At 43.7% G+C, this 24,301-nt stretch overlaps 1 protein-coding gene across 5 annotated transcripts in view; it reads right to left on the reverse strand.

Annotated features, from left to right (window-relative positions):
• PTPRT (protein tyrosine phosphatase receptor type T) overlaps positions 1-24,301 on the reverse strand; it is a 482,418-nt gene that overhangs the window by 10,627 nt on the left and 447,490 nt on the right. For all 5 annotated transcript variants that reach the window (XM_064730049.1, XM_064730046.1, XM_064730048.1 and 2 more), the window contains 10 exons: positions 22,672-22,748; positions 21,692-21,728; positions 20,350-20,447; positions 18,508-18,624; positions 16,590-16,744; positions 13,917-14,052; positions 12,615-12,764; positions 8,238-8,411; positions 4,477-4,608; positions 592-717 (listed from right to left, as the gene is read on the reverse strand). In XM_064730049.1, coding sequence (XP_064586119.1) covers positions 592-717; positions 4,477-4,608; positions 8,238-8,411; positions 12,615-12,764; positions 13,917-14,052; positions 16,590-16,744; positions 18,508-18,624; positions 20,350-20,447; positions 21,692-21,728; positions 22,672-22,748 — 1,202 coding nt within the window. The remainder of the gene's footprint in view (positions 1-591; positions 718-4,476; positions 4,609-8,237; positions 8,412-12,614; positions 12,765-13,916; positions 14,053-16,589; positions 16,745-18,507; positions 18,625-20,349; positions 20,448-21,691; positions 21,729-22,671; positions 22,749-24,301) is intronic.

Here is a 24,301-nt window from a genome sequence, read left to right on the forward strand (position 1 = left end):
GAAACAACTAATGAGAGAAAAATCCTCTGCTGAAGCCCTTTCCTGCAGCCCTGAAGCCGCATTGCCAAGGCTCAGTGTGCAGATAAACTTTGTTTCTATCATTTCAGCTGTCCTGGGGCTGAGGGACACAGACAAAGAGCTGCTCACAGAAATGGCAGTTGCTTATTTATAGGGAAAGCAGTGGCAGTTGGGAATCCCACTCTAGCCAGTAAACATTGCATCTGTCTTCAGAGATGCTGCCTGGGAGCTGACAGATGGAGAGCTGCTGACACCACCCCAGTTTATTTCCTGCAATACTGATGGCTTTATATTGGCTCCTAAGTGATGAATTGTTCTCAAATACACACAGAAAAATGCTCACCATTTAAATACAGATTTTCAGCTCATATCATCCACTCGCTGCCTTCAGCCAAGAGTCCTTTAGCAATGCAGGCTGATTAAATGTTAATTAAAGGAAGTGGCTGCAGTGGAATTTCATTCCTAGGTGAGAGATTCTGCATCTCTAAACCACAAGTCTTGGCTCTGCCTCTTCCTTGAGCCAAAATGTGTTTTTGAGAATAACTAGGGAATGTAGTATTTCTCCTGTCTTACCCTGGCCATGTTGCAAATCCGGAATATCCTGTTGATGATATCTTCATCAATATCTGCTGAAACAAACTCCACCTGGATTGGGCCATAACAACACGATGTCTTCTCTGGCCAGTACTGCATACAGAGCTAGGAAAAAACACAACATCAAAAGAAATCTTAATTATTAAACATATCAAACCATTTTGGATCTATAACCAGCTCAAAATCCATCACCAATTTGTATATCATGGCTTTGTTCAGACAAGATCTCATTCTAACTTAGTAAAACATTTTATATCCTGAATATGAAGAAAAAAAAATGTATTTTAGGGCCTGGAATTTTCTTCCTTTTTATTTTTGTATAAACACAGTTTGGAAGTGATTGGATTCTGGGTCTAGAGGTGCAGAAAAGGTGGTTGAAAAATGAAGCTTCTATAAAGGCAGAGATTTAACAGGAACATTGAAAGATTAGTGTCTGTAGATAAATTTAATAGGAACCATAGAGATCTGCTAAAAATGAGGAAACAGCACAGGCAATGAGAAAATTAATCTTAATTCAAACAAACTGGAATTTTTTTTTTTTTTTTTTCTGTAAGATGAACTTTTTCATTTTCTGGCTCTACCAGTGAGCAGGAGAAGGAGAGTGAGTTTGTTCTGAGAGCAGAAGAGCTGCTCTGGTTTCAGGGTGAACCACAACTGCACCTCTGAATTTTGTGAAGCAGGCTGGGAGTCTTTTTCTTGTGCTGATATTACTGAGTTGAAAGGACAAAACCCACCCTGTGCACACAAATTACAATCTAAGGATTTAAAATCCAGCTGGAAATAGATCATGGCGCAAAAATATTTTGCATGAGATCTCATTAGCAGTTTCTGCTAAGACTGTATTTCTTTGTGGCTTTTTTTTTCCTTCCTATTTTCAAGTGTAATTTTGTACAAGTTTTGAAACCCCCAGATGCTCATTTGAACTTGATCTCCAGCTTTTCAAGTTCAATCACTGCCAGCAACAACGTGGAGTGTGTGCATGTGGCTGCATTAATTCTGCACTCCTGTTCTTCCTTTGATCATATAGGATTGAAATTGGGTGGGATATTCACACAATCTCATGCATCTTTGCCCTTGTTAGTTTTTCAAGATTAAGCAAGCCAGCCAAGACCACACAAGCAAGTCCTTTGAAGGGTTTCTTTACTCTTCCTTCAGACTTTCAAGCTGCCTAGTGATCTCCTCTCAAAGCATCTGTCCCTCAGGCAGGGAGATGTGAGCCGAGCTGAGCTTTGGCAAACAACCTCAAGGTGCAGTGGAAAGCAGAAAAAAAGATGAAATCTTTCCTTAGGGTGGAAAATTTGCTTCTCCCAGAGCAGGTCTGTCAATGGCCACCCCTCCAAACACACAGGTGTGTACTCTGCTGAACACTGCAGTGTAGTGTGTGTGCTCTGACCTCCACAAAGGTTTATTTGCCTTTTCCCTGCACTCAGGGCACAGCCTGGATCAGGCACTGATGAACAGACAGGGAATGACAATATTGTGATGCCAGGACAGTGCCAAGTTCTCTTCTCCTCTCCACAATGGATCTGATGATCTGCGGGAGGGTAGGAGGGACCTGCACAGAGATCTGGATTGATGGGCTTGAGGCCACTCAATGGTTGTGCATGGTCTGAAGGGCAGCAGAGCTGGGGAAGGGTCTGGAGCCCCCAGGAGCAGCTGAGGGAGGTGAGAAAGGGGCTCAGCTGGAGAAAAGGAGGCTCAGGGGGAAAACCCTCTCACTCTCCACAAATCCCTGAATGTGCATGGGGGAGTGGATTCTGTTCCCAAGGAGCAAGGGACAGGATGAGAGGAAACAGCTTCAAACTGTGCTTAGACTGGCTATTAGGGAAAATTTCTTAACTGAAAGGGTGGTCAAGCAATGGAACAGCTGCCCAGAGCAGTGGTGGAGTGACCATCCCTGGAGAGATTTAAAAGATGTGTAGATGTGGCACCTGGGGATATGGGTTAGTGGTGGCCTTGGCAGTGCAGAGGTAACAGTTGGATTCTATCATCTTAGAGGTCTTTTCCACCCCAAATGATTCTGTGGTATCAAACTGTCTCACGGTGTCCTGGTAGCTCATAAAATACAAACTTTAAAATCCTCCTTAACTTCCAGTGCCACCTGGGTGTTCTGGCACTGGCTGCACTCCTGAGGGAGGTGACACCGTGCTACAGAAACTGTCAAAGTGACTTCATGCACTGCCAAATCCCCTTTCCTGTGCCTACAGACCACATCAGAGCAGCAAAACTTTGCTAGGAAAAAAAACCCCTAAGCTGTGTGAAAAATAGTCACAAGAATAACACTGGCTGGGGCTGAAAGGTTTGTGTTTTCCCAGAAGTGAGTGTGAGCAAGTGTGTCATTTCCAGAAAGAGCTGAGTTGTGCTTTGAAGAAAAAAAGGTGAAATTTGTCTCTGGATTCAATACCAAGATGCAGAATCAAGGAGATGAAGAGGAAAACAGAAGATACAGGGAACCTCTGGTTCCTCACAGAGCGGTGGGACCCTGCAGGGCACCAGGAGAGCCCACTGCTGATCAGAGCTGTCACTGGGGCTGGAATGGGATCCCACTGAGCTCCCCCAATGGGACACCCCCTTAAGGGCTGGGGTGATTGGATTCTCCAGCATCATCCAAAAAAGAGACCAACAATTCACTGCCTTCAAGTGTGGTAGGACAAATGGAAGAGACAAATGAAAAATGAATCCATGAAGTACCAACTCAACACTCCTCTCCTCTCATTGAATAAGGGCTGTAATGGGTGAATTAGCCATGCCAAATGTACTCTCCACACAAATTGCATGATTACACCTTTTTGAAAGCTGTTCTCCTCTGCCACCCATCAGCAAGGTGGCTGGAGACACCAGGGCAGGAGGAATGGCAAAAGCTCCTCCCTGGCAAGCTCAAATGCTGAAAATAATGCTGTGTCCAGTAGCCAAAACCCAGCTTAGACATTAAAAAGGAAAAGACATAAAAGGACTACATTATCCTCAAACTGTGCAAAGCACATTTCTCAGTATTACAGAATCATACTGGAAATCTCAGGGGAAAGATCCTTCAAATTATTTCAACTCTCTTGTTTTATTCTTCTGGAAATGCCATGTGAAAAAGGCAAACATGAAGCACCCTGGGGCTGTGGTAGGGAGAATTTTCCTGAACCAAACATAGACAAAACTATGAAAGGGGAAAAAGTGGGTTTGGGATGGAAATGTTGGCTGCAAACACAAAGTAATTCTGTAATATATAAAGTATGTACATAAAACTTTTTGATACTTTAAACTATATTTTAGATAATTTTATATCAAAGTATTTATATAATAAATAGGGAGACTTTATAGCAACTTTCCAGTACATAAAAGGGGCTTACAGGAAGGCTGGAGGGAGACTTTCCAGAAGGGTCTGGATTGATAGGAAAAAGGGGAACAGCATTAAGCTGAAGGGGGGCAGATTAGATGGGATATCAGGAGGAAATTCTTCCCTGTGAGGATGGTGAGGCCCTGGGACAGGTTCCTAGAGAAGCTGTGACTGTCCCTGGATCCCTGGAAGTGTCCAAGGCCAGGCTGGATGGGGTTTGGAGCAACCTGGGATAGTGGAAGGTGACCCTGCCATGACAGGGGGTTGAAGTGTCATGGTCTTTAAGGTCCCTTCCCATCCAAACCCTTCTATGATCCCTGTTAATTACAGTAAGAATTAGCTTACAAAGAGCCAGGCATATGGACTTATTCTCCATTAAAACCCCAAAACATCACCTATTACTTTCCAGCTCTCCCTCATTTATTTACTCGGGTGGGAAGGCATCCAACCCAATAAAATGGCAACAGAGACTCTATGCAAACCCCCTGGACTTGAGAAGGGCGTGAATGAAGAGCCAGGAATGAAGAGCCACTGACCTGTGCTGCATCCATCTCGTTGAGCATCACCACGGAGGAGCAGTTGTAATCAAACACCAGCCTCCAGAAGTCTGTGATGGTGTTGGGCAAAGGGTGCTGGGTGACAATGAAGGCAGCAGGCTGCTTGTGGCTCTAACAAAAGAGTAAGATTAGTTAAAAAAAAATAAAAAAAAAAATCAATCAACTTTTATTCAAAGGAATATTATACCCGGGAGGCTGTGGGGAGACAGTGTGAGCCATTTAACCAGATTATACAAATCACATCTCCTGCTCCTTGTTATCGGCCCGCGATGAATGAACGCCTCGTAATGGGATTCTTTTGCTCCCAATAAAGACATTTCATTAAAGAAGTGTCACAAGAGCAGAGATTACCCAAATCAATTATTTATATTTTGAGACTCAGCAAATAATGCTAATTCTACTATTACTACTACGACTACGACTATCAGGAATATTAATAATTGGAAGGAAAACAGCTGGAAGCAAATGTTCTCCTTTGTGCTGCAGTGGCCTCGAGGAGCTCCAGAAGGGATTAGCCCCGTCTGCTGGGGCTGCCTGGGGGTGCAGTGTGACAGAGGTGGCACGTTTGGATGCCAGCCATCCTTTATGGGGCATATTCAGAGCCTGTGACATTGGCATTTAATTTCTGCTGTTATTCTTTCACCTCAAAAAGGCCCCCTGACCTCAGCCTCCCTAAGCACGAGGGGGTGGAGCTGTGCTCCCAACCTCTGCAGGGCTGAGTTAATGAATGTTTGGGATGAAAGGCAACAAGCTGAAAACTTTATCGCTTCCCAACCACGGCAGGCAGGGCTTAAATGAGCCTGGAAACTGCACAGTCCTTTGTGCTGTACATCTGTGAAGCAGACTTGAATCAAAAGGCATGCTAATTCTGGGGTAAAAAAAAAACAAAAACAAAAAAGCGCAAAAAAACCCTCCAGCAGAATAAAATTTTGGATTTAAAGTGAAGATAATAAATTCAATAACAAATAATAAAATTCTGAAGTGTTAAGCTGCTCTTTGTGGGGTTTGCCTTTTCTCCTCCATGTGAAGAAGATGTGGGTGGAAGTGCTGGGCCATGCTGGGGAAAAGGGGTTTCTGAGTGTGCACGTGTGAGGAGGGTGATGGGAAGTGATGTACAGAGAAGGAAAATGAAATTATTTCTTGGGAAATTTTCATCTGGAACAGACTTTTGTATTTTTTTCCCACTCTGCATTCCACATCTAGAAACACCAGAATGGGTCAAAAGTTGTTAAATACCAGACCAGTGGTGGCAAGACAGTGGCAAATAAAATACTGAGGTTTATCTCTTAGGTAAACACCAGAATGTTCCTGCTGTGGTTTTTTCATGGTGTGTAAGTAGCAAATCTAGCTAAACTCTTGGATGAAGGTCACCTGTGCTTGTGGGGTTTGCCTTTAGGAGAAAAAGAAACCCTGCCCAGGTTTCTACAGGTGAGGAACAAGGTTCACTGTCCTGTTTTAGAGGGAAGGTGACACAGAGGTGTGAATTACTCATGCAAGAGAACATGTGTGGGATTATGGGGCAATGATGATGTTAGGGACACATAAATTCATGTTTTTCTCCAAAGCCCATGGATTAAACACAAATCTATCATCCCTTCTTCATGACTTGACTCATGATGTGACTTAAGTCTCATTTTTTAAGGATTATGTTCCATTGTTTTAGGGGAGGGTGAGGGACAGTTTTGCTCCTTTCAGGGCAATATGGGATGGATGGAGGTTGTCCTCTAAAAGTCCCTGCTCAGTACAAGACTTCACATCTCAGCAAGAACAGCCATGAAAATGTAGGATTCTGGCTGTTCCCCTGTGATTATTTTTGTCCCCAAAAGTTCCTGAATCCTTTATGGAAAGATAAAGGAGAGCCGGAGAACATCACAGTGGCTGAATTTCAATGACAGGTGAAAAATTGCTTTGTACTAAAAAAAATTAATCCACTGGAATTTTGTGGGGAAAGATCCAAATATTTGCAAAGTGATTTGAGGTAATGAGGGCTGAAATGTACAAACATTTCCAATCCCTAAGAAACCAAAGACTGGATTGTGCTTCTGCAAATGTGCAAAACCACTAAACACACTTTAAAATAACAAGTTTCCTTAGGCATGTTTGCAATGAAAACATCACAATCTTGCTGAAAAAATGTAAAATAAATTCTGTGACCGTTTGACTGAATATCTTAAATGCAACAGTATTGCTGTTTCCCAAAGATTGAAGAATAGACAAAATTAAAACACAGAGACCCTGCTGTTGCCAGGAAAAAAAATGATGGCATTTCACCCTGGATCATATTTACACATACTCCAACTGCAATAATTAGTGGCTTTAAAGACATCTGTGTCCAAAGGCAGCACAGCAAAAAGAAGCCATCAACATAATTCATCCTCCACAAATGACCCGTGCTGTGAGATTCCAGGCTATAAACAAAGCGAGGGAAAACGCCTTCGGACAGAGTCACATCAGCTCAACTCACATCCTTTAGCCTGAAAATATTTTGCACATTTGATCCCTGCACTCCCACATTCTTAACTGCATAAGATCATATCAATCACTTGCTCCACACTGCAAATTATCCTTGTCAAACAGCTGACCTGGCAAACATTTCTCTTCCCAATGGATACAAAACCAATGTATGTGAGGAGCTGTCCCCTCACTTTTTTGTGCATTCTGCCTTTCTGTGATCCAGCCTCAGGCTGCACACTGAGGGATGCCTTTGCCAAAAATTTTCTACCAGTGTGGTGCAGCACTAGGGTGTGTGATCACAGAATAACAGCATGTAACAGAAAATGCTGGGTTGGAATGGACCCTCAAGGATCATGGAGCCCAACTCCAGGCCCTGCACAGCACCATCCCCAAGGGTGCCCAAAAGTGTTGTCTGAAAGCCTCTTGAACTCTGTCAGGCTGGTGCTGTGGCCACTTCCTTGGGATAACCATACTCTGGAGGACATATCTTGGTGACAAAGAGAAAATTCATGGGCTTTGCCCAATTTGGAGATACCAGACTCAGAAATTACAGCTAAGTAAGTTTTTTTTTTCTTTAGATCCATTCTCCCAGAATGTTGGAATTCAGGACATCCCTCTGGCTGTCCTGGATTGCTCAAACCCCTGCCAGGAGGCTCAGAGACCTTGACACAGAGCCCAAGACATCTGTGACTTTGATTTTGACCCATGGAAAAAATTACCAACCTTATGTGAGGATCTGCAAGCCACTAAATTCTAAGTAGAATCATAATTAGTCTGTCACAGGGTGAAAAATAGATTTTTTGGGGTTTTTAGAATGAAGGTTCAAGAGGCAAGATAGAGGAATTGGGGCATGTCCAGCCTTTCTCCTTCTTCTTCTTGGCCTCCATCTTCTGCTGTGATGGAGGCACTTTTGGATTGGTTTAGAGTAGAAGCTCACTGTCTAACATAGGTGATAGGTATTAGGAAGTTATGGTAAATATTGTACACATAGTTTTTAGTATAAAAAGATAACACTACCCTGAGGGTGGTCAATGTGCCTCTGTCTGGCTTGCTGAGCGGACCTTGGCTGGACAGGAGAAAGAATTTTATAGATAAGAAATAATAAACAACCTTGAGAATGAGAACTGAAGAGTTTTAACTCCTTCTTTGAGTGCTAGGCTGGGTAAAGAGACTTTCTAACGCATCTCAGCATCACTCTGACCAGCAGAAGCCCCGAGACCAGAAAAGCATCATGAGAGGGAATAACCCCGTGTCAGGCCGTGCTGGGCGTGCAGAGCAGTGCTTACATCCATGAGCGCAGCATTGATGTAGTTGCTGGACTCGCCATCCACGGAGATGAGGAAGGGCAGGCAGCGGTCCAGCGGCAGCACGTCCATGCAGCGGTTCTTGTCGTGGTTGCGCGGCAGCAGCCCGATGCTGCAGTCCTCCGGCCGCACCCGCGGCGTCACGATGTTCAGCGTCTGGGAAACAAGGACACAAACAGCCTGAGCGCCTCGCAGGTCACCTCCAAGGGTCACAGAATGACCAGGTTGGAAGAGAGCTCCAAGATCATCGAGTCCAACCCAGCTCCAACCCCACAATAATACCCTGGTACCCAGTGCCACATCCTGTTGAAACCCAGGAAATTCCTCTGGCTGCCCTGGAACCCCTGCCCAGGGGGCTCAGAGACCTTGGCACAGAGCCCAAGACCCCTGTGCCTTTGATTTAGCCCTTGGAAAAAACAATTACCAACCTTATATGAAGAATTACAAGTCAAAAGAGTTGAAGTAGAATGATAGTGAATTTATCACAGGGTGAAAAATTGTTTTTTTTTGTTTTTTAGAATGGGGGCTCAGGGCAAGATGGAGGAATCTGGGTGTGTCCAGCCTTTCTCCTTCTTCTTCTTGGCCTCCATCTTCTGCTGTGATGTTGGCACTTTTAGATTGGTTTAGAGGAGAAGCTCACTGTCTAACATAGGTGATAGGTATTGGGAAGTTATGGTAAATAATGTACATGTAGTTTTTAGTATAAAAAGATAACACCACCCCAGGAGTGGGCTGAGTGCCTCTGTCTGACCTGCTGAACGGACCTTGGCAGGCCAGAGAAAGAATTGAGAACAAAAACTGATGAGTTCTGACTCCTTTGGCCACCAGGCTGGGAAAAGAGACTTTCTAACACATCTCGGGGTCAGTGTGACCAGCTAAAGCCCTGAGAACATCCAGGCTTTGTTAAACACACCCAGGGCAGCCATTCCAGAACTTTATCACTCTTTCTGTAAAAAACTTTTTCCTGATATCCAACCTATATCTCCTTTGGTGCAGCTTGAGACTGTGTCCTCTGCTTCTATCAGAGCTGCCATATGCACAGTAGGTTTGTTTTGAAGGGACTCAGAGTAGCAGACCTTTGGCTGTTGCATATAGGTAAAAACTTATAAAATAAAGGCCTTGTTAGCCTTATAAATTCATAGCTCAGGCCTTCAGCTAAGCAGAAAAGGGCTATGGGAAAGTGACTCAGCTGAATTAGAGGTAGAAAAACAAGTTACAGAACCATCACGTGCTCACATGGTGGTTTATGAGGGTTGGTTGAATTACATTTGTTGTGCTTAAATAGGATGTAACTGATTATGGGGTAACTGCTTAGGAAGGCCAGGTTTTTGCAATAAGGCCTGGTTTTTGCTCTCCTTTGCACCTGCCTGGGGACTCTGTGTTACTCAGCTTCAGAACATTTGGCATCCCAGAGATAAAAAGGAAGAAGCACTAAGGAGCTTGTTGCTGTTGTAACACGCTGTGTTTTGCAGATTGTCCTGAGGAACTCTCCCAAACATTTGATAGCTCTAGCAAAAATTGAAAGCACTCTACAACTTCCAAACATTTCCAGCTCTAAACCCACAGAGAAGCTAGATAACATTCCTGCTCTTTCCTAAAGGTTGGAAATAGGTGTCACAGGCATAAGATGCAACTCTGAGCTGGTGATGGAGTGAAACCTCCTCCTGTTTCTGCCATCCTTAGGGTGGAAGCACAAATCCTTCCCCTCTCCAGGTGGGTCCTGTGCAGGTGTACCCTGTACACCCAGCAGAGTGTTCAGAGCCTCTGGTGATTCCTCAAACTACTGACTTGTCTTATAAAAACCTCAGATAAAATGTCATTTTGAGGTTTTTTTTAACAGAAAAGTCTATTTGTTTTATATATTACTTAGATTGCTACTTTCCTTTTGAAGTGACACATAGGATGCTTCACTTACATAGTCATCCCTAATCTCTGGGGCCTTGCTGTCATCTTTGACTGTTATCTGCCTCTTCCACAGCTTGACAAACTGCGTTTCTTTAAATCTATTTTACTTTTGTGTTCCCCATTGTGGAGGCCTCCTGACAAACCAGTCCAGGTTGGTCAGCAAGGATCAAAACTCAGAAATCAAAGTGAATGCATCTTAGCACCAGTGCTTAAGTGGTGGTAGATCAATGGCTGTCTGATGTCATTGTATTTCCACTTTTGCATCTCCCCTTCCTGAGCAAAGCCCATGGAGTCCTACAGTGAACTCTCTGCAGCCAGAAGAATACAAAATATTTAGGGGCCAATACAACAAATCAAAAAAAAAAAAACTTATGGAGAGCTGGACTTCTGCCACAGAGAGGTTATGAATGAAGAAAAGAGGAAGGTCAAACAATCCAAGATAAAAGAATGTGTCAAAGTTAAAAACTTGAAATAATATAGTTGCTTTAAATTATTCAGGTTCTGCATTGCCTGGAGATGGAAAGCAGGGAGTCTGGCTGGGGAAACAACATGAAATCTCAGATCTCTGACAGTGCAGATAATCAGGCAGGTGACTTGTTAGTGATTTACTCCTGCCTGTTTTATGCTGCTCCTCTCTCTCCCTTGTTCCTGATTCAAATTACAAAAACTCTCCAGAGTGAGCTTTGTGTGTCCAGACAACATGTAGAGCATGAGAAATACATCCAGCTTTTCCTCAGGGCCAGTGGGACCTAAATACCACAAACTGCAAGCACAGATCTATAGTTATATCAACTGGTTGCTAAAGATTGCAGCAGAGATAGCAGCTTTTGCATTAAACCCAGACAATCAGGGCTGAGGAACGCTCTGAGCCAAAATCCTGTAAAAATAGATTCTACAACAAGACAGACACTGAACCTCTTATGCAAAGCACAGTGGAGCAGTTCCTTCCCACAGGAGCTGCCAGCCCCTGGCAGCTCAAAAGAACAAGCACAGAGGTGACAAATCCTGTCTCATATCATGACAAAATACACCCAGCAAGCGGTGGCTGAGTTTTTAATAGTGTTTTTTTAAAACAGCATTTGATGAAGTTCGGCTCTGACTCCATGTCAAACCAGAAACACTTTTACAGACCTGCTATCACTTGATAGAACCAGATCTTTTTTTAATTGAGCTGCCATCAGTTGGGATCCACATTCTTTATCTCACTGTACCAACCCTGATGATTCCCTGTAAGGCTTCGGATAAAAGACACACATTCTCCCTGTACATAGAGAGGGAGGAAAAGAGGCCTCTGACTCAGGCTGGGGATCCCAAAAGACATTCTCTTGCTGCAAAAGACACTTTCCTGAGAGAGGAAAAGCAATTAAAGCAATCTCCACCTTTTTACTCTGACTGTGAGTTGCCTCAACAAATAGTAGATGTCTCTTTCTTTCCTATCAAACTCACCTTGCTGCAATTCCCCACAAGTTTGAGCCAATTGATGTTGGCTCAAAATCACAGATCCACAGAATGTTTTTGTTTGGGAGAGATTTTAAAGCCCATCTATTCTATCCCTGCCATGGGCAGGGACACCTCCCACTGTCCCAGGCTGCTCCCAGCCCTGTCCAGCCTGGCCTTGGGCACTGCCAGGGATCCAGGGGCAGCCACAGCTGCTCTGGGCACCCTGTGCCAGGGCCTCAGCACCCTCACAGTAAAGAATTATAGATTCATAGGGAATAAGACTGGAAAACTCAGTTCAGTGTTCAGAATTCTGGGCAAATTCTCCACTTTGTGAGAGGAACAACTGCACAGGGCCCATGGCTGGAGTGTCCCAAGCCCATTTAGCAGGGTGAGATAAGCAAGAGGGACAGGAAACAAAGGAGGGGCCCCTATTTTGTTGCTTGTCCTGGGCAAAGAGCACTAATGGAGCACTTGTGAGTTTTGCTGTCCATTATTTTGGGTCTCATCACCAGGTACCTGGCAAAACATCTGCAGTGAACTGATTCATTTACATTTAATTGAAAATTAGCAATAGCCAAAATACTGCTCACTGAGCTCCCTCTCTCTCTTGCATGGAAGGTTGTCAACAAGTTGATTGTCAAAGCTTGGAAGCACCATATGAGCCACAAGAATGGATAATAAGGCACCTTGAGGCATAAATGTTTCTGTATAAATTATGGAAGGAAACGAACAACACAATACTCATTAAAATAAGTACAACATTATGTGTGAAAATTAGTACCCTTGCTCTACTGGAGTGATGGGGACAATTTTTTCCTAGCTGAAGGCTGAATAGTCCATGCTCAAAAACAAATTTCTGCCTGACCCAGTAGTATAACAACAAAAATCAACTGAAATCAGACCTTGGCTCAGTGTCCCCCTTGTTTGCTCTGCTGGAAATCACAAAGAAACACACAGAAATTGATTAAACACCTTCAATACACCAACTGCAGTGACTGAGACATATGAAATTACCTGAAACTCATCTTTTATCTGGCTGGAATTGGTCTGTGGATCCAGTCTGCTGATGTTGTAATATATGGATCTGAACTCACAGACTGGAATGGCTGTGTTGCCACAGAGACATGCCTCCAAAATGGCATCATGGACAAACACATACTGCTCCTGCACAGGGGAGGAAATATTGAAAGCACATTTTAATACAGATCATGAAATATCACTCTTCATTTTTTCTTAAGTCATGCCCAATATGCATATTTGGCTCTGTTTCACGTGGAGACAAATTACACAGTGCGCCGTGTGACAGCTTTGTGAGCATATTTCATCCGTCATTGAATGAGAGGTCTCACGTGTTCATTTCGGATTTACAAGGAAAATGGGGAATTGGCACTCTCAGGAACGTTGGGACAAAATGGGGGTGGGCTGAGGAGGAGATCAGGGTGTAAATCCTCTCTGTCCACAAGGCAATGGTCACCTCCAATAACACCAGAGAATCACAGAATTGTGTAGGCTGGAAAAGATCTCTAAAATCACTGAATCCAGCCCAGAACTGCCAAATTCATCACTGAACATATCCCCAAGTGCCACATCTGCATGTCTGTTAGATCCTTGCAGGGATGGTGACTCCACCACTGCTCTGGGCAGTTGTGCCAGGGCTGGACAACCCTTTAAATGAAGAAACTTTTCATAATATACAATTTAACCTTCTCTGGCACAACTGTACAGAACAGGTTTCTTCTGGGTTCTGGGTATTTTGGGTAAAACTCTTTCCCTAAAGTAAACATGGGAAGTCCAACAAAGTTAACAGCCCCTCTCTGTTCCAGGCTGCTGTCCTGTCCCTCAGGAAGGGAAGGGAGTAAGGGACACACATAAAACCTGTGCAACAGGATACAGTTCCACAGGAGTCTGTGCAGCTGCCAGACACTGTGTGATGGAGCACCTTGCTTAATCAGCACCCAAAGCTTGAACCAAAGACGTTTTGTTTGCTTAGCTTGTAATTGATACACACTAGGTTCTACTGGGGCCTGCAGTGTTCCTATGAATGAGTCATGAGAGGCTTCAGGAGCTCTTTTTTTCCTACTATGAGAATAAAATTAATCAGCAATGCACAGACCTCAACTCCAAGGTTTGCCCTCCTGTCTTGGAGGCCCCGAGTAGCTGCCAGGGAATTGATTCAGTGCAAATCTGGGCATGTTTGGCCACCAAAAGCTCTGCATAATCAAGGCACAGAGCGAGCCAGTGCTGGCTTCATGAATTGCTGGGCAGAGAAGCTGACAGGAAAGCATCACTGGAGCAGGGAGAGCTGCTGGCACCCACCTCTGTCTGCACCAAATTGACCCTCTGGGAGCGCAGCTCTCGCACGCAGTTGAATATATCCACCACGCCCTCGTTCTCTGCCATGTCCAGCATGATGTCAATGGCAATAAAGCACCCTGTCCTCCCGGCCCCAGCACTGCAAAAGATAAAAAAAAGGAGGATTTGTGTGACCAAGGGGCTGTGGAGAGGCAGGGCTCTGTGGAGGAGAGAATAACAGCAGCACACACACTGCTGTCTTCTCCTGGGAGCTGCTCCTGATCCCTGCAGGATTCATTTTTCTGCTGTAGGATTGAAGAGAATGAGGGGAAATAGTACTTCTTGAAAGGGAAGCAGAAAGAAAAAGATTTGTGTTATTGAACATCAACAAAATATTGCAAAAGTAATCATTATAGTTTTACAGGTCAGGTCACCTGCACACCTCTCATCACACAGGGGAGAGCAGCCTCTTGGTTGCAAACAGACACAATTCCAGAAATTTCCTTCCCTGGGACTCTCTAGAAGGCATGCATACATTTACCCCAGTGGGCATGATGAAAGGAGCCCAGTCCTCTACCTCAAACACTTCTTTTCCCTTTGGAATCCTGAGGAGGGTGATTTGAGGTTATGGATTGTAAATCTCAGAGAAAGGAGCTCAGTCCTTCACCTCAAATATTTCTTTTTCCTTTAGAATCAGGAGGAGTTTGGATCCTGAGGAAGGTGATTGGAAGTTATGGATTGTAAATCCCAGAGAAAGGAGCTCAGTCCTCCACCTCAAACACTTTTTCTCCCTTTGGAATCCAGAGGAGTTTGGATCCTGAGGAGGGTGATTTGAAGTCATGAAGTTATGGATTGTAAATCTCAGAGCAAGGAGCTCGAGGCTGCTGCAACCCTTCAGTTCAGAGCTCCCCACTGCTTGTGAGAACGGGGCCATCTCCTGCAAAACTCTGTTGTCATCATGTCCTCCTTCCCCTCTGGGAAATCAGCCAAGCTGCTTAGGTGTGAAGGATGGAGAGAGCAGAAGTCTCTTCACATTACTCTGAAGGAAGCAGAACTCTGCTCAAACCAGGGAAACTTCAGCTGCACTGAAAACTCCACCAGAGCCGAAAGCAAGGAGATATGAATGACCATAAATTAATGGACCAGATTAATCAACTGCTGAATAGTGAGAAGATATTTTTCATTTGCAGAATTTTAATGAATAAGTGGCATTTCCTCTCCCTTTATCTCTCAGCTTTTCAGAATTTTAACAAATAGTTTTAGCAGTTCTATATTTAGAGGATCTTGGCACTTCATAAATATCGAACAGTGATATTATCCAGCCAGGCATCAGTGGGGAGAATTTGGTAATTACCACTTAAAGCAAGTCATTAAAATTCAAAAGCAGATAAATAACGTAGAGGAAATGGCATTTATTCATTAAAATGGGAAGGATGAAAAATCTCTCCTTGCTTTCTTGGTGACAAGGAGTCAGGTTCAGACACCTTCCAGGGCCAGCCCCGTACCATGGCACCAAAGCAGCAAACTCAGGCCCTCAGCTGTAAATGAAATCTCTTCTGCCAGCTCCTCAGGCTTAGCTTTACTTGATTATAAAACTGACTCACTGCTTGCTAAAAAAAGAAAAATTAAAAAAAATCCAACAAAACAAAACACCCACCCAATCCAAAACTGCTTAGAAAAGATAAGATTTAATTGATTTTCCTTTTTGCAGTAGTTGTGGGATGTATTTTCTCTCTCTTTCTCAAGACACAGAGTGGGAACTAGAGGCAATTCCCTGTGGATAGAATGGATTAGGGGTGAGGTTTTGGGACAGCCAGCTCTGCTCTCTAGCCTTGTGTTCAAACCACATCTTCTTTAGCTCTCACATACCCAGAGCCCTGCAGACACAGCTGCTAGTACAAACCCAAACTCTGGTTTTGTAGAATTTGAAGTCATTTAACTCCTTTTATTTGCCAGCTGGAAGCCACTGGAATTTTGCTAGCTGGAAGTTTTTAATCTGAGATTCTCACCCAACTCCTGGGCTTTCAGGAAGCCAAGGTGCCCAAGGGCTGTCAGCCAGGCTCAGCCAGACAAATATTTCTGACCATAAAACCATAAAATCATGGAATGGTCTGTGTTGGATGGACCTTAAAGATGGTGTAGTTCCAACTCCCCTGCTGTGGGCAGGGACACCTTCCACCAGACCAGGTGAGGCCTTCAATGCTGGCACACTACATGGGGGTACAGAGAAGCAAAGTTGCTTTAAAATTCCCTTTGTGTTGGCCTTGTCCATTCTGCCACATGAGGTTTGAGGGCTGGAATGGCTGTCCCAGATATTCACCACTTCCCCAGCTCTGCTATGAGCATCCAACAGAGCACAGACCACTGTGGGGGCTTCTATATTTGAAAGGCCCTCTCTGACCTACTCCCATCATCTCCAACTCGTGCCAGCTTGGCTCCAGATCTGCCACTTTAGGGAAGAAAAATGTTTGTTTCCTGGTGATGAGTCAAGGGGCTGAGCTAGGAATGCAAGTAAAATAGTGAAAGCGATATATTTTAATTAAGAGCTTAAATTAATCAAGGGGTTAAGTCAGAAATGTAGTTAGCAAAGATCATACATTGCGATTAGAGCTTAACAAGGAAATTAATCGATACCGGGTGGGGATCACTGAAACAACGTTAGGAAGGACAGGTGACACATGTTTATTGCAGGCCTACCTGCAGTGCACCACGATGGGTCCTGCCTCGGGGGGGTTGAGGAACTTCACCTGGCGCACGAAGCCCAGCAGCCCCGTGGCGTAGCAGGGCACGCCGTGGTCCGGCCAGCTGGTGAAGTGGAACTGCCGAATCTCCCGGATCTCATGGTAGCCTTTCTGAGGAGACAACACAGCCTCTATTTCTCTCCCATTGTTGGAAAAAGAAATGAAATTTAGCGAAATGTTTAATTACAGTTTAGCTATGAGTTGTGTGTGAATTGGTTTGTTAAAAACAGTTTTGTAGCCGTTGATAGTATGTGTTGAGTTCTGTGTGTAACTTAGCAGGTAGTCTTAGGAACTTAATAAACATTTAAACCAGGGTAGGAAAGTAAGAATGCTAACCTGTTTGGAGGCAGCATACAATAAGACAAGCAGAAGATTTATGATTTTGTTTGTGAACTAAGGAATGTATTACAAGGGTCTGTCGCTTGGCAAGGGGACTGTTTCTTGGAGACTTTGTTGTGAATTGCATGTATATAAAAGGGAAGCACCTGTAAGTGAAACTGGGGCTCTGATTTGGGACGTTAGTCCACAGGCTCCCGGGCCCTTTAATAAAGCACCGCACAAAACTTATCCGAGTTTTGTGTCCTTTATCTATCGGGCAACACCATCAGACTCCAGTCATCATATCCTGCTCCCTGCTGCCTTCCCTTGTGCAGAGGGATAACGAGCACTGAGCTCTCACTATGCATGGAAACGTGTCCCAAGCTGCTTTTCACTCTAAAGAACATTTTCAGCCAAATTCCAGCTCCCAGTGGGTAACACTCACCTGAGGGCTGGGAAGGTGGGTGCAGGTTTTCAGTTCCAACCTGTGCTCTCAGAGCTCACACCCACCTCATCAGGGTGACCTCAGCCCTAGCACTCCATGGCTGTGTTTACCCACAGCCATAAACCACCAAAAATTCACTCTTAAAACCTCTTTGAGGCATTGAAGCAAGAGCCTGGAGAATGAACATGCCAAGAGTGGGCATGCCCCAGGTAACAGCAGATTTTTTGCCATCTGCTGCCAAAAATTCTCAGTTTGAGATGCTGCTGGCAGTGAAAAGGGCAGGAGTTGGTACCCAGAACCATCTTTTCTAGAGAGAGCAAGCTGTTGGTATCAACACATCTTTGAAATCACGTTGTGGGAAAATAACACCTTCATCTGCCCTGCAAAGGGTAACCCACAACCCTGAGTCGCCTGTGTTTCATTGTACAGGAATTGTGGGTGGAATCCAGCAGCAGCTCCTCTAACCTGTCAGATTTTGGCATTAGCATTTCTCACCAAGTTTTTCAATGATTTAATGGAATATGGAGTTGATGTATCAGAAAACTGAAACAATATTCCCAGTGTGGCTGAAGTTCATTGAGCAGAAATTTTGGAAAGGCTTTAAAACCACTTACTGAGTGTTTGGAAAGTAATTCGGACAGACCTGGAGTATTCTGACACTTAGACTTCCAATTTCTAATTACAAGTAACAACATCTTCCAAATCCTGCTGGTTTGGGGATAGTTTTTTATACTCTTGCTCTTATTATATTCTCATTTCTGATGAAAGGGGACCCTATCTGGCATCAGTTTAAGTGGTACCTTTTTTCCTCAGCCATTTGCCACTATAAAACAAGGCAGTTATTATTCCTGGCATACCATCAGCTATCTGCTGCCTTTTGGATGCAGTTAAACTTTATGCACTGTGGATTCTACTTTCGTGGCTGCATCAAGATGTTCCTGTAAAATCATTTGTCCAAAAATGGAATCCCTGTCAAAAATTGAGTTTGCTGAAGTGAAGCCTGTCCAAATAGCACAGCTCCCACCTCCAAGAGCGTTCTGGATGTGCTTCCCAGAGTTTCTGAACACAAATAAAGTGTGTCACAAGCTCAGCTGCCTGAAGACCTCCTTACCTTTTGGACAGTGAAGGTACGTATGACATACTCTGCCAGTGGCTCTGTCTCAATTAATGTGACTTTAATATCTCCATAGACCTCTGTGTCATCTGGCCAGTATCGAACACACTTCACCTGGGGGCAGAAGGAAAATATTGAGAGGAACTAGTTCAACTTGAGTCACAGCTGACCTACATTTTCCTCCTCTTTCAAGCTGGAGCCAATGAAAATTGGGTTTTTTTTCTGATGTGCAGAGTTGCCAAAATTAACTGTATAAATTAGACCAAAATTCCTTTACCATACATAGAAACCACAGGCAGGACTTTTTTTTTAAAGTTCCCTTTGTTGTCCATACAAATGCAAAGGATGCATTTAGATTTATTTTTTTAAATCTGCTTTGAATTTCCATACATGTCTGGCCCATATCAGATGTACAGAACACCTGACAGTCACCACCAGCATCCCTTTTGAGAAAAATCTTTGCTACTGCTCCTGTAATTCTCACCTCTCTCTGTTTAGCCAAAGAACTTCAATTCATGGGGATTGTGGGGTACATGTTGAGGCACTAAATTTGTTTGACTCTGAGCTTTCTTTATCAGATGTGGACACAAACTTGGCATTTTACCAGCTGTGACAGGCTTCAGCTAAGGCTCAAGAGAGAAATCTCCTGAGCAGGTAAACATATCCCAGCTTAGCCAATTCTATGAGCCATGTGCAAAACCACCAAAAAGAAATAAAAGCAAGGCTGTGAAGCTCCAGAAGGGATATTTAGGCTAACAAAGACTATCAGGTTATTAAATGCTCTAGCATGAAGAGTGGAACAATACCTAAAGCTGAAGCAATTAGCTGCAGCAAAGCAGGCTTCATGTTCCAGTTCCAGTCATAATTGAAAGAGGTTTTATAAATATTAAATATGATTAATGCAGGTTTGTTGTGGGTTTTTTGTTGTTTGAGTTTTGTTTTTTTTTTTCTTTTACACAGAGGCATTTATTCAGAACTGAAGTGTCAGTAGAAGGTAAAATAGAATAAATAGTAATAAATGAACAGAAGCAGCTGGCATTCAACCATGAGATCTAAGGGAAATCAAACACAAAGCAGCTGAATTACTAATGGCTCTGAGTAAACGAGAATTTAAATTTTTCTTAGTACCAAAGCAATGGAAAGTGACAAACATCAGGACAAATTTTTTTAAGAACTCCGATTTCTGGCTGAGAACATCTCTAAAACAAAAACCATGCTGGGAAAAGCCACCCCAGACATTCTGCCTTCTTGTTTCCTGAGGTCCAGCCTACACCTTTTGATTTATCCCTGTTTGGCCCCATGAGGGGCTTTGGGAATTGCCTTGTGCTGACACAGGGATGTCTGCTCCAGGTCAGTGCAGGAAGGGGCATTGGTGGCTGTTTGGGAGGCCAACACTGCTGGGTGGTCCCAGGATCCCCAAAAACCCCCAGGAACAGTGACCTCAGGAACTCCAGGCTTTGGACTCTCATGCAAAGAGGTCATTTGGTAGTTGGAGCACCAGTCCCATATCCTCCCTCCTCTGGACTTTTAGAGGTGTATTCAAATCATCAGATAAGGAATAACTATTACAGAAGTACATTTTTCCTTCTGTACTGAGGAAGGAGACAGCTTCTGAGCCAGCATAAATGTGTATAACAGTGCCAAAGCCCAGACTTACAGCAGGAACACCATCCTTATTAGGCTAGAAGGGAAGCAGCTAAGTACTACAAAACCCAGAGAGGCTGAATTCATTCCCTTCCTGCAGGAAGCAACAGGCATTTTGCTGCTGAGCTCTCCTGAGCAGCAGCTCTGTGTTAAAGCCAGCCCTGGTCTGGTTTCACATTGGGACTGGCACCTTACCCTGCCCACCTCCACCAGGTTGGTGACCATGACAACGCTCGCAGAGTTTTCTTGCCAAATCATTCTCCAGAAATCCTTCACTGTCTCCTGCATCGGCCCTGGGGCAGGAGAGAACACAAAAAGGACATCTCAAGAGAGTGCATGGAATGGCAATAACCCCTTCCAGCTGCTCTCCAGCCATTGTGCTGCTCCCTCAGGATCCTGCTGTCTCTCAGAGCATCCCTGTGCCATTCAGAGTTACAGACACGAACAGCCTGAGCTCTCTGAGGGGTCAGACCCTTCCTCACAGCAGCTATTTGAGGTTCCAGCATGGTGGCAACAGAAGGATGGCCCCAGTAGGAAACTGTGTGTGAGTGATGGGACAAGGATGTACCCCACACTGCAGCTGTATTAAGGTGTGTTGCAATTCACACCTGATGCAGCACACCACTTCACGGTTCAATACTGATTAATTATGAAGGAGGAAGGAAACATGCAGAAATTTGCTCTTTTCTGAAGCTTCCCCCATAAAAATTTCAGGTTCCAATAGCCAACCAACCAGTGCTCACAAGAGGTCTGTCAGCCTAGAGCCTCTCCCTGACCTTATTTCTTATCAGAAACTCTTCAGGTGACTTACAGAAGATGATGTTCAAATGCATTTCTTACTAGCTCCTCTCAATGGCTCATCAGTCACAGCTTATTCACACTGCCCTCCTCAAGCAGGGTAAACCCAAGACCCACAGAGTCCCCTGTAGTTGTCCTTTCATATTTCATGCACAAATGACACATTCTAGGCTGTGCTGCCACCTCTAAGTCTGTGGCATTTTCTATTCCTGCAGCTGAGGTTTTAACTCTGAGTGCCATAAAGATCTTGGAAAATTCTATATCCTTCCCTCTTTTGCCCATATGTAGTAATTACATATCCTCTGAGCAGAGAGAGACACAGCTTTCCCAGGATTTTCCTGGGAAGCTGTGAGAAAGCTCAGAGACAGAATTAAAACAATTATTATCTCAATAATAACACTTGGCAGGCAATCTCTGTTTATTAAAGATGTCTACAAGAAGGAGTTGTCCCTTTTTGACCAACAGGTGAGAGAAGATTCCTAAAGGCCAATCAGGTCTTAGGTCCACAATTGTTTCTATAAGAATTGTGAATTTCTAATAATAAAGTGCCTTTTCATGCCTTCTGATGATGGAGTCTCTGTATCACCTTTATCTGTCCCTGACACCCCTTCAATGATACCCAAATAACAAATTTTCAGGTGTTCCCCAAAACAGATTATGTCACCCCACAAAAAACTCCTACAACAGTGCAAACCAGCAGTGGGTTTACAAATATTTAGACATACAAGAGTGAACTTGCCTTGAGTTGCAATGTAATGGCGAGGCCGATGGTACCCCTGGAAAAAAAAATGAAAATAGATAAATGTCTGTGAAATCACGGCTCAGACAAAGCCCACCAGGGATTTGATACTTTCCAGGTGCCAACTGCTGCCCTCTGGACAGTGTATAATTATGTAATATACTATAATTAACTGGTTATGGAATGAATGAATGAATGAATGAATGAATGAATGAATGAATGAATGAATGAATGAATGAATGAATGAATGAGGCTGGCCCTAAGAGATTTTAAGGAAGGGCATCTCCCTCAGATGTATAACACAATCTCTTCTTGCCAAAGATAAGACAGGAATGGGGCACTTTTAAACTACTTCCACAAAGAAACACAAATCCTGAGTTACCTGAGGGTAACACTGAAAACAGATCAGCAAAACACTGCATCTTCTTGTTTGAAAAGAAGAAAGGTATGAATTTGTCTCTGCGAAAATTCTAGGGCATATTTTATCTTTTCAAGAAACTATTCTAAACATTTCCTTTTGCTGTGACTTAAGAGCTGTGTTGAAGAAATCCTCATAGATTGGATCACTGTGTGTGAGACAGAGGCTGCTTTTCCAATGTCATTTTAGAACAGTTTAAAAAAAGTCAATCTGTTTACATACATGCCTTCTGCACCACAACTTTGTGAGTGGTTGGCAAGTCTCTGATATCAACTAATGCTATTGTGAGGGGCTGATATTGATTTCTGCATCCATCATCTAAGCCCACGTCCCACTTCTGCTGGTGGATCTGTCAAACACAGGAAATCTCCATCTGCCCAGATTGGTCAGACAAAATAAACTGGAGACTGAGAACCTTCTCCCTGTCACAACACAGCGTTTGTACAACGTTCAGCTGCCACTCATCTCACATCCACAGCCTGTCCCTGTGTCGGAGGCACCAAATTCATAATCAGGCTTGTCACAGGAGGGTTTGTCACAGGGGGATGTCCAGGAGCCTTACGTCGATGTAATTGGCATTGATGTAGTCGGAGTGAGGGTCCCCATCCAGCAGCTGCAGTCTCACTCTTGAGTGATCATCTGAGGGAAGGAAAGGAAAAGAAGTGACAGTAACGATAAAGAGGAGTTTCTAAGTGCTCTGGTGCATCTGCTGGCTCCTGCAAGGGTGGTGTGGTGGAATTATGGAATGCCCTGAGCTGAAAGGGCAGCTCCTGGCCTCAAGAATCCCACCATGGTAATTGAATATTGAATACTTACAATAATAAAAAACGGAACAGCATCACATGTATCCCTGTTGCTAAAAGCCGTTTGTTTTTTGTTTAAGATGTGATGTCTAGATCCTTAAGTTAGTCATGCTCTGTATTCTGTCAGCATAATCCTTATGGAGATTTGAGACAGGTCACAAATGTCACCTGGTTTGGGAGGTTTGGGACAGATCTTTGCAAGGTGCATCTCCATGACAAAAACCATTTTCCTGCTTGGAAGCTCCAAACTCCCTTGGCTTCATCTGATCTATGGAAACTGAGGCAAGAGCTAAAACTGACAAGACCAGGACATAATTAAATAGATCACAACAGAGATATAAAAGATTAAGGAGGGTAAAATGGCATTGAAATCCTGCAAATAGGAAATGGAAAAAACCCCAGAAACTGGAAGGAAATACAAATTAAATCAGAGCAACATTCCTTTACGCAACCCACAGCAGCAAAATGGCATTGAGACAGCGTTGAAAAAAACCAACAAAATCAGAACTGTTCATCTTTTTGAGGAGATTCAAAGTTACTTTAGATAAGGCAATAAAATAGCAGAGATCAATCTTTCCATCTCCCAGCATGCTCCACAGCTCAGACGCAGAAAGGAACGACCCCAGCGGGCAGATTATGTCATGATTTTCCACCAGGGGAATATTTTGATCTTTCTGTGGAACAGCTGGTGCTGGGCTCTGTCACAGGAGATACTCCAGAGCCAGGCTGCTGATGTGATTTGCTCTGGCAATCCCAGCCCTGGCATGCAGTTAATTGCAGAACTGCTTCTAAGGGCCAGTTGCTTGGCAGAGGCCACTGGGTTATGGGGGTCACTGCTGGCCATGCTGGGCTCATTTTTAAATGATTTTTTAAAAGAAGTATAATATCGAGTCCATTAAGTTTATTTCCTCCCTGCCAGCTCTATGGAGCATAGCTCTCAGTCAGAGCAGCATTAATGTTCAGCAGCACTTTGCAGAACACAGGCCTGAGCATGATTTACATTCAATTAAAAAGAATCATAGCAATGAAACATAAAAATATGAGGTGTGATTCTGCAGTAACTCAGTCAAAAGGGGTTTAGTCATGTCTTAATTAAATGTAGAATCAGATAATAATTGTGAAGACAGATGTGGGAGCAGTTCTGAAAACCAAGACTTGGACATATATTAAATATTCATTTGGCTGTGTAAAGGAATGATTCCACTCTGTTCAGCCATTGGGTGAGATTTACACACCTAAAAAAAACTACAACCACATTGCTGCATTTATCAAATCCTATGTCTGCATTCAAAGAAGGTTCTGCACATGAATCCATCAAAAGCTCTGTTATATTTGTATTAATAAATATAACCTTTGTAGGCACAGGGAAGCGGGGGTATTTCTCTAAGT

Source organism: Zonotrichia leucophrys, chromosome 20, assembly GCF_028769735.1.
Source record: "Zonotrichia leucophrys gambelii isolate GWCS_2022_RI chromosome 20, RI_Zleu_2.0, whole genome shotgun sequence".
Classification (NCBI taxonomy): domain Eukaryota; kingdom Metazoa; phylum Chordata; class Aves; order Passeriformes; family Passerellidae; genus Zonotrichia; species Zonotrichia leucophrys.